Below are 11,364 nucleotides of genomic sequence, written 5' to 3' on the forward strand. Positions count from 1 at the left end.
CTGGGCTTCAGATTTATCATGTACAGACAGTAATTATTGCTGGTGCTGCCTGCTACTGACCCAAGTGAATAGAATGTCACATGAAAAAACACACGGCAGAAGGGGGACCTGAAGCTGAGGGGTGCCGGGTTGGAGACTGTGTAGAGAGATGTGTGTGTGACACAGAAGAGAGAGGAGGGCAGTGTTTAAACGTCACTACGTTCCTGTTTGCAGTCAATTACGGACGAGGACAGGGGTATTGGCTCTGTAACTCGGCAGAGCAAACATTTTCTCACTCACAGTGAAGGTGACAGAAAAAAAGAGGTCCCATGTTTGTTTGTGCAGATTTTTTTTTTCTCTTACTCCTATCAAAAAATAAAGCCAAAGGCAGCTCAGCAGGCACCGAATTCTTGTCAAAGAAAAGGTGACAGAGAACTGAAAGTAAAAGATGTGCTCAACGCTAAAAAAAGAGCGATAAAATGAGTGGACAGATTTGTTTCAACACCTACTCTTGTCATCTTTTAAGCTTTTATCTTACATGTATGATTAACTACACTCAAACAATTATTGATTAATACAAAAAAAGGAAAAGCCAGTGCACTGATGTTTGACCACACAAAGTGTTTTCCGTCATTCTATCAACCCAGCGTGACCCCACCTGCTGTATTTGTTCCAGAGATAAGAGGGTCAGGAGATAAACTATCAATTTATTACCTGTGTCAATCACTGTCCTTGTCATTAAATAGTTAACCCCACATCTGCTGCTTCCTGTTACACACATTCAGTTGTATGAAAGTTGTGGTCTGTCACATTCCATACCCACTAACCTATGTATGGACTGGTTCACACCTTAAAGACCCCCTGCCACATTTAAAAGGATTAGTTACCACATTTTGTGCCGGCTTAATCTCTCTTTCAGCTGGCCTAATAAGTGCGCTTCGATAAGCGAAGCATGCAAATTCATTCATGGCCAGTGGAGACCACGCTTTCAGACAAACGCGCCAAAGTCTTCCACTCTGCTAATTACCTCTTCATTTTCCCCTTTTCCCCTCTTATATAGCATATCAACGACCAGAGATTATTCTTCTCCCTTACTTTGCATGAAATTATAATTTCATATGAAAGATTAGGAAATCAAGTCGAGGAGGAAAAAAAAAAAGTTACCGGAAGCTTCTCTCTTGACTCTGCGCACAGGAATACATGACACGGCATATTCAGCTGTGAGACTAAAAGCAGGATTTCTTTTCGCCTGGTTACGCCGAGACAAATGAGACAGAAATATGGAGAAAAAACGGCATTTTTTTCCCACAAAAAAAAAAAAAAACGTATGATAGAACTTTTTTTTCTAATTAATGACATAATATATAATTCATTGCCGTCGTTTTTAAGATAGTATAATTAAAAAGGATACTTCACTGTTTCAATTTCCCTTATTTTTAGTATGCAGTTCAACAAACATGCATTATCTGTGATAATAAAAACTTGGCCCGTTACATTTTAGATAATAAAGGCAATGAAGACCCAAGGTGCAACCTGTTTATCATTCTGGAATATTTCTTCACCGAGTATTAATTAGGCCATTACTCCAGATTGGTGACGGGAAGCTTTGAGGTTTTAATTAGGTGCTGGCCACTGCATGAGTGCACAGGATTGAAGAAAGGGGGTGGTGGTGCCACTTGCCTTGCTCCTGGCCCATATCAAGTAGCCCTGAACACTTTGGCTACTGCGGCAAAATGCATGGCAGCCCACGTGCATCTGGAGTTTATTTGATCGTTTGATCTCTAATGTTTCCTCTTTCTGCCGGTAAAAAAAAAAGGCCAGTTGGTGTGATTTGGGTATTAAAAGACGGGGGTTAAGGTAATTATGGTGTTGGGTGGCTTGTGTCTGATGACTGGGCACATGCTCAATCAGGACTCAGCTGTCCCTCTCTTTCTGTCTACCCCCCCAGCACATACACACATAAACACACACACACACACACACACACACACACACACACACACATACACCTCCCTCCCCTTGTCTGCTGTCTATGTTCCCCCTTCTCTCCCCCTGCCACTCTGCTAAAACCAGGCATAACACACACAGCCTCGCGTAACATCAATCAAATACTGAGAGCGGACCATAAAACTACACAAACATATACGCTGCCATTAACTACTGTATTTGACACTTATTTAATAGTTCTCGCCAGATGTAGGTGTAAAATCAGAAAACTAAATTTAGAGATCGAAATTAATTTAGACAGGAAAATTAAAAGAAAGAAGCCACTGCTGTTTTTAAATATAAATTCAAATGTTGCAGTAAAATGTTTCTGCTTTTGAAATTTAAAAAACAGCAAAATAACATACAGGCATTTTTCTTTAAACACTTAATTTACAAACAACAACTAACCAACTCAAAGAGAGTCGTGTAAATTGTGTCAGTATATTCAATTGCATATGTAAGTGATAACAAAAATCCTACATTTTGGTATCATTTGAACACGGCATTTGAAATATAAATCTTGAGAATGTGAGTGTTTTTCCTCGGTTGACAAGGCGATACTAATCACCTCGTTGCTGAGGAGCACTCTTCCCTGACAAGGCTCCTTAGAATACAAGAATCCCCCAGGAGAAATCGGCATGAAAGAGGTTAAAGACAATGACTCGCATTTTTTTCCTCCAAATGTCTCCCTGTTAAATTTATTTCAAAACTCTGTTAATCTGCTGTACACAACATTCCCATTAGCATAGCCCAGCCCCCTAATAAAAATTCCGGCTAGTTTAATTAAAAAATGTAAATTTACTGTCATCCAAGGAGCAGCAGAAATAGGAGTGCAACAGCATATTTTATTGCTTAAGACATCAAATTGATTCAGGTTATTGCTAAATTGTGATAAAAGGTTATTGAGGGCCTTCAGAACTGGGCTTGTTTTTCTCCCTCATTTCATCCTGGTTTTTGTGGAAGGCCGTAAAAGATGGAGAGGGCCACAAAGGGTTAATGAGACAACTCAGTGAGGGAGAAGGCAATCAACATTATGACTCATAAGAGGGTAGAAAAACATTTTCCGAGCTGACGAAAAGTTTGAAATTAGGGTGTGTCACGATAACAGTTGTACGTGTTTGTAGTTATTTTAAACCATAATACAGGACACCTTAAATAACCTGACATAATACCCGAGCCTTCATGTCTGTCTCTCGAATGTGTTTGTGAAAGCCTGTGGTCACAGCGGTCTACTGTACAGTGTCTCAGAGTTTTACTTAATAAGAAACATTATCTTTAGATTGTGTTTTATTTTTCAATAATACTGCCACATAAAAGTTAAAGAGCAGGAAAGCCTATGTGGTGTAAAGAGTGCTGAACGGCAAGATTAGACAGCAAGAAAAAGAAATACTTGTTAAGGTGATTCCAATAAGGTACAGAGAGAGTACATAACTGGCAAATAAACGTATTAAAAATAACAGCCTGGAGCAAAACCTGCTTGAATGAAGTTTGAATTACAGATTTTTTCTTGCCTCTAAAAATATGAAAAAAATAAAAAATGAAATTATTCTGTATATAAATATTTTTAGGAGCATTCTTTCTGTAATTTAAAACACTGATATCATGTTGAAAGTAACAGCCTACTTAAAAATATCCCCACAACCTTTACTAAATATTCATATACTGTAGGAGTTTAAAATAAAGCGTTTCAAAGAAGGGAAGATAAGATTTATAAAAGTCAAAGGGAAACTATAATGTCTCTACGAAGTTAGAGTTTCGTTATTGAGTAGTTCTATATATGTGTTGTGCAAATAATGAATTACTGAGGGGCTATTAATACACAAACACACACACACACACACACACACACACACACACACATGTATAAAGGGAAGCCACCACTCAGTACATGCAAACAGAGAACACACGCGTACATAGTGTACACGCAACACAGACAGAACTAAATGGGAACGATAAAATATTACTTATTTTAAAACACACACACTTTCTTAGAAGTAAGGTGGCGAGCAGAGTGACGCCTGTGTATAAGGTGTAATCCAGTTACACACAGGACAAGTTTATCCTCCCAAAAGTACGCGCAGAATGACTGCTGTTAACCTGACAGTAACAGGTCAGATGAAATTTTTAATTATCTGCCCTACAGGTGCTTTAGTACAAAAATACTAATCAATGAGAACAACTGTGTAAAATATTTTAAATAAATATGGCTTTTGTTATAATTTTACCTAACATGTAATTCATTTGATTTATCGGACTGTTTACATTTAAAAGTAACACACACCAGCGTCCTGTATATGCACTAATTAGAAGTACCTGGAAAGGTGTTAGCCCTGCTCCTGTTCCCTTTACATGTATGACAACATGAGCAACACAACAGTTTGTTTGCTTTGTCCCCTTGGCAACAAACCCTTAGGCCATTCAATGTGCCCTAATGGCATTGCCACTGCCTCTGTGGGTAAAACCCAATACCTGTATTTCTACAGTACCAATACTGGCTCGTTCAAAAACATGTAATTAACTGAAGCGACTAAACAAGCAGGAGAACACACGGACGAAGAAAAAGATAAAGCCTGACAGGGAGTTGAGCTGGTCTCATGTCCTAGAAGAGAAATACACTCTGACAAGAGAAAATGAAACTGGCTTTGTGAACTTTCTTCACATGTGTAACTGCATGTAGCACGGCGTCCTGAGACGTGTGCTGGGGAAATGGGCAATCATATTTGATATTGCAGTCACCTTTGGGCACTGTCAAAGAGCTATAAATAAGGGTGTCGCAACACTTGGGTATACGTACGCGCTGGCACATAGTTTAATCATGAACAACTTCCCCTCTCTGTGTATTTAGTCAGAGATAAAGGCACACCTTAAACTGTCAGCTAATAAAACATTTCTGGCAAAGGTAGAAAAGAAGAAGAGTACTCACCATATTCAGGGAAGTCGAAGTTAAATCCTCTCAGACATGTAACTTTCATAATATTACTCAACTCTGTTAGAAAGTCATTCGAATGTTGGTTGGTTGAGGGGGAAATAAAGCGGAAAAGTAACTAGATAAAAAAAGGCTTCCTTCAATCATGCACTAAACTCCTTGACATGTAATCTGTCAATAGTTTGTTGCTGAGATAATGCCGGCTGCCACGAGCGGATTTGATTGGCAGCTTAGGGTCTGGCCCCTCCTTCCTGTGGTTTGACGGGGGGTAGGTGAAAGAATATGGAGCCTCCCCCTTCCCTGCTCTCTCTCTCTCTCTGCCGCTCTCTGTGTCGCTCTCTCTCTGCCTCTCGCACGCTGCCTCTCTCGCTCGCTCTCCGCTTTGCCCCCATACACACACACACGCACAGACCAAGCTGTTGGTGATGTTGTCTGAATAGGCTGATAGGAAATTATGGCAGAGGAACCGGAGCAGTTTTTTTCTCCCTCCCTCAGTGGGCTGGCCTTTTCCATCTTTGTGGTCTTCTAGCCTTTCAACTCTCTTGGGGTGGAGCCTCCACTGCCTCTATTCAAATGAAGGGAGCACCACACTTAAAAAAAAGGTTTTGGGGAGAAAGAGATTATACGTTTATAAAAATATATTATACTTTTACTGCGCACGAGTATTTGAGGCTTTTAGACTAATTATTTAAACCTAGAGCTGCTTTTTAAACGCCATTATCTCATTATTGTTTCATATGAAGTACAACCACAGTGTGTGAAAGGATATTTTGACAATTCTGTAAGCAAGTCATCTAACTATTCAATCATTGAATGTAAAAGAAAAAGGACAAAACTGCATGTGATGAACATGCTTGTACTTTTATGCCTCTTGCCAGCAGCCATCAAGAGTTTTTAAAATATTTGGCAGAGATAATACTTTGACACTTTAGCTTGAAGCAAATAACTCTTTCACGTCTCTCACAAAACAGAGATCCTCTCTATTTCAGTGTCGTGTCGTATACTTTCTTTGCCTCTCTCCCTCAGAGCACGCTCTTTCTCCTTCCCTCCCTCTGATAAGCTATCAGTTTTCATTGTAATTTCAGGTGAAATGATAAACGACAGCCGTTACCAGGTGACAATGAATACTTTATAAGACAAACCCCTTATTTGCCTGGCAGTTTCTTCCGCAGTGGCATGCAAAGTGCCTCTGGACCATTTGTACATAATGCCCATATACTGTAAACATGGCTCCGTGTCAAGAATGTGGAATTTACAAAGTGACACCAAATAACAAAAACTTCAAAAGGTCACTGGGTATTCCTGTTTACCACAGCAGTTTTATTTCAAATAAAGGTGGTGACGTATAACTAGCATTTACTGGTTTATAGAAAAGAGGAAATGAACAACTTTATGGCTGTGAACCGTAATGCAATGATACATAGTCCTGGCTTCAGTTCCTGAGAGCTGTCAGCAAAGTTCAAAGTATGTACATAAAACAGGTTTTGGTTGATTTTGAGATTACGATGACTCATCCCAGTTAATAATGGAAATAAAAAAAAAGGCTTTGTCTCCTCCTTACACCCATAAAGGGAAATGTCCTTAAAAGAGTTTCTATCAAAGGGTTCCACCCTTGATCTAACATTGTACTGTAAATACTACTTTGGTTTTTGTGTTAGCCATGATAAAAAATCTAATTGTTTCAAATGACCTGACTTGGCAGCCGGACCTTTTCTGTTACAAAGGTGTTGGACATTTGTCAAATGTCAGTCCTGTTCTTCATCAATCACATATTATACAAACAAACATATTTTGCTTGGTAGATTAGTGAGACCTAGTAAAGTCAGACACCCATGTGGATCATACTGTGCAAACTTAGGGCTAAATACTGCCTGACCACAGTGGTAACATGCTTATATATCTCTGTTATTTACTGTAGTATTGTGCAAAAGGCATAAAATGTTGTATATATGGCCCCAATATTATAATGACTAAAATGTACTCAAATCGGTGATGCTGTTGTTCTTACAAAGTTTGGAAGAGGTGAGCTCTTTTGAGCAACTTTAAACCAACTGCACCATGATAAGCGACAGAATATGTAGATTATTTGAATTTTACATTCTTCTAAACTCTAGAATTGACATTTCTAGCAGTTTTAAATGATTGTGGTTGAAAATAAGACATGTAACCATCTGTCTGGCTGCAACCCTGTGACACTTTGTTCCACATGGGTGCCATAAATCAATAAAAAGGAAAACAAAAACTACTACAGTATCTCTAAACTTGATATTGGGGGAGGTTTTGGTTTGCAGGGTGAATTCTATTCATGTCCACAGGAGGGAGGGTTTGTCGTCCATGCATTACAGCCCTCTGGCCCTTGAGCTGCCATCTTTGGGGCCGAAACCATTACTTTTCAAAAGGAGCGGTGGGGATTTTCGTTTGATGTGGTCTGGGGGCATTGTATGTTGCATGCGGGAGAATGTTGAGGGCAAGGTGGAGTGTGTATGCGTGTGAGTGTGTGTGCGCGCGCCGCCGTGCGTGTGACATGGCAGGGGTACATCAGTCAAAGGGCCGCCGGGCCAGACGTTTGGCTGCCCCTGACAGTGCACTCCAGGAGGGGCTGGTCTGGTGAAGGGCCCACTCCGAGTCCTCCATTCCCCAGGACAAAAGCCAGGGCCCGGTTGATAGATGTGAATTCAGTGGCTTTTGTGCCCAAAGCCCAGAGACATGCCGAGTGAGAAATCTGACCTTTGCCGAGAGTCAGATTGTGTTTTTGAACCCCTCTTGCTGTCTCTGGCAGTTCGGGGCAAAGAGTGAGTGAGCGAATGGGAGGAGATAGAGTGGGTGCAACTTGGCATGGGGTGGAGGTCTGTCCTAACTGGTGGAGCGTACAGGTGGAGGGACTACACAGGAGGAGCAGCATGAGGCGCTTCTGCTGCATCCAACTTTAAACACAACAAATTAAAAGAGTTTGTGTTTTTCAGCAGACAATGGATCAAGTTTATTCTTGATATTCACTGTCATGTTGTTGTCAAATTGGCAGGAAATTGAACGTGTAAAAGCTTAATTCTGAAGCAGGGGCTTTTAAAGTGGGATTCAACAAGAGTTCACCCTAGTGTTATTCGAGGTTGTCTGTGATGTGGGATATTATTCCCTCTCACGTCTGTTTATATTGCATTATATATTTATTTTTAAGCAGAGAAGGAGCTGAATATTAAACTTACACACAAATACAGCCAGAACAATGATGATGGCAATACACCACTTCTTGATGATCATCATTTGCATTACTCATGACAATGATTCTTCAGAATCTCATTTGATTTTCATAATTGCTGTATAGCTGTATATACAGCTACATACATACACTATGAAAAGCACATGGTAAAATCTCATTATAGGTGCACACTTGGAAGCAATTAACATGGAGTTTGTATGAGGTATAAGGTATATTTGTATGTCAACGTACTGCAAAGCCTTTCTTATATTCATGCACTGTTTATGATATTACATGAATTATGATATAGCATGTTGCTTGGCGGCAGTGTGCTGAGAGCAGAGATTTTGCAGATAGAATAGGCCTATGTTTTTGAGTCATACATTTTTCTTGACACTGCTTTCATCCCCCGGCCGTAATCATCATATCTCCCCCATTGCTCTCCCGGATGCAGACATCCATAATGCAATCTTCCTAATTTTGATCCCTCGCAATCTGGTTTTTAAAAGGGAGGGGAAAAAAGGGACATATTTCTGAAGGCTTGCTCCGTAATCATTTTAGACAGATAGCCTTTCCCATCGCAGATGAGCAAATATTTGTAAACCAGCTATCTAATGGAAAATTAGAGTGAAATTAGAGTGAAATTCATGACAGTGAAATCCGATTATCTGTAATTCTATTATGCCATCTTAGCCCACACAGCATATTTTTGTAGAGTTTTTTCCATAAATACCTATGCCAGGGGTCCTGCTAATCAAATAAAATTGAAATTCATCTTCCCATTAAATTCAATTAGCTGCAATTTCTAAAGCCTAACAAAGATTTTAATTACTAAATTATAAAATTCTCCCTAGCCAAATTGGGGAGAGAAAAAGTGCATACCCTGCATCTGAAAAACAAACCCATGAAAGGAAATTGTTGATCAAAAAAGATATCCAGGGGAAAATAACATTAGGGAGAGCACTGGGGCCTTCATTCAGCGAGTCTGGGTGGGGAGTGACGTGTGCCAAGCGCTAGGCTCCTGGGCCGGAGGAAATGAACTTAGCTGAGGTTCTCTCTGTCTCTAAATGTCTGCCCTCAGAGTTATTATGCTGTAATTGACTAATTGACACCTTAATTTCATTTATGGGGCTCCTGTGTTCATAAAGCAACCTCTGGGTGGGGCAGTGGTCTTGAGCGGAAGCAAGGAAGTCAACATCCAGGACATCAGGTAGAGCCTTCAGGCCCTCAGTTCTGTGCTGGGCAGATGACGATTATGCATTTGATAATGAAATGGTCAGGAAGAACATACTGACTTAGCAGAGGCTTAAGGAGCATCTTACTCATATGTTTAAATCCCTCTGATGCATGCTGATGGGTAATAATCATGCAAGTCCAGTCTTACAATCTGTCACTGCAGGCACGAATGACCTCCTTCAGGGTCAAAGGAGTTTATGTTTGGGAGGTGAGGTTCTTAAACTATCAAATAGGGATTCAAGACATGTTTTTCACTTTTTTAAAGGGTAACTTTGTTTTTTTTCCAACTTGGACTCTACTTTCCCATGTTTTTGTCTAGGTTATGATGGGGGCCACATATTTTTAAACTGGTCCAGTATTGAGCAAGACTGTTGCAACTGGCAGCTGTGAAACAGGCTGCAATGTAACCACCGGGGCATTTGGCACCATCAATTTACATCCATAAAGTGTCCTTTTTTTTAAAGAGAACATCATGTTTGTTTAACCAGAGAAGCCCTGAAATTGCTATAACCAAACCCATCAGAGTCTATTTAAAAAAAACCAGTAATTTTATCATAGTAACCTCATTCAGAGTCGAGTGACACAAAAATAAAACTCACAAAAACCATCTTGGTTCGTCTCTCCACTGTTCAAACAATCGCCTACTCTGGTTTGGTTGACATAAACCCTTAATTTACCCACTTAGATATAAAAATATGTTAGCTGTATACATGCTAAAATTACTGTTTATTCATATGGAATCTGTTCTGTTTAGTAATAGTAATAGATATTTTGTTTTTTTCCTGGTCCAACAAAAAGGATCCTATCTAGTAAAGGTCTATCTCTGCGGAGATCCTTCATTAACAATAATCTGAGCCTGTCAGCAGCACTTATTCCACTACTACGTGGACGTAAAATGATAGTGCCAAATGCCCCTAGTGGTTACACTGCAGCTTGTTTTGTCGCTGCCGGCTGCAGCCCGGTCACTCTATACTGAAGAATTTCAAAAATGTATGTTCCCATTTGTTACCCAGAGACAAAAACATGGAGAGTCACCCTTTAACTTCACAGGTGACCGTGGGTGAATAACGTATTGTTGTATCCCAGGATGTGAGTGCAGCTGAAACCAGGGATTATTGCTGGTAACGTTTAGTTGCGAGCACACTGCTAACAGGACAGCTCTGGGGTCTCAGGTCAGCCACCAGGTCCATTTCCCAGCCACCCCCTGCTCCTCACCAGTGGGCCACTAAAATAACAGCTCAGCACCCTCTGCAGACTACAAAGCTCCATCTGAAAAGGCACCTGCTGCTGTTATTCACTTTAGCCCCTTTGGCAGCTCACTCTGTCTGTTTAAAGGACACGTAGAAGAGAAAGACTGACTGGGAAATGATGAATTATTTAAGTATGATGTCTAATTGTTTCAAGGCAGACATCTTGTTTCTGGAAGGTAAAGGCTTGGGGCTGGGGGGTGGAGTGCATGTGGGGGGAGGAATCTTTGTGAAGAGGTCTGTCTACTGTGTAATGCAGGCAGTCTCGTACTTGAAGTGGCTGGGTAAATATGACCAAACTGAAACTTTAATCTGCTTTTTCCACACCCAAGCTGGCTGGGTATTAAAGATAATCTTTTTTGTGTGTCATATGGCGGGAGATATAGATGGAGCTAATTTTTTAGAGACAAATCTGATATTTGTCAACTGGTTGAAAAAAACCAGGGGATTTTCTCCTAATCCTCCCTTGGATGTGAAGGCGCGTTAACAGCAAAATGCAGATGGTGTTCTGTGCACGGAGAGTACCCAGCACTCAGCGCAGTGCATACGGAAAGGCGCAGCTAGCCTCGCTAGGGCTCAACACAACCTGCAGATAGCGAACTCCCCCCCACATTCAATTAACAAGTCACTTATGAAAGCAGAGGCATATTAGTTTATTCCAAAGCGCAAACTTTGCAAAATACATTTCTTGGTTGTTTCTCTTTACTTTTTGTTTCCTTGCTGACATAACATCCTTACTTCTAGGCTGTGTTCATCAAATATTCAGTTGCAACTCAATTCCAATAAGGAAAAGA

At 40.4% G+C, this 11,364-nt stretch overlaps 1 protein-coding gene across 1 annotated transcript in view; it reads right to left on the minus strand.

Annotated features, from left to right (window-relative positions):
- casz1 (castor zinc finger 1) overlaps window positions 1-5,322 on the minus strand; it is a 77,109-nt gene extending 71,787 nt beyond the window's left edge. The window contains exon 1 of the mRNA XM_050063919.1: window positions 4,889-5,322. Within this exon, the coding sequence (XP_049919876.1) occupies window positions 4,889-4,937 (49 nt within the window). The 5' untranslated portion in view covers window positions 4,938-5,322. The remainder of the gene's footprint in view (window positions 1-4,888) is intronic.
- Between the last annotated feature and the right edge of the window lie 6,042 nt (window positions 5,323-11,364).

The sequence above is a fragment of the Epinephelus moara genome, chromosome 16, assembly GCF_006386435.1.
Source record: "Epinephelus moara isolate mb chromosome 16, YSFRI_EMoa_1.0, whole genome shotgun sequence".
Lineage (NCBI taxonomy): Eukaryota > Metazoa > Chordata > Actinopteri > Perciformes > Serranidae > Epinephelus > Epinephelus moara.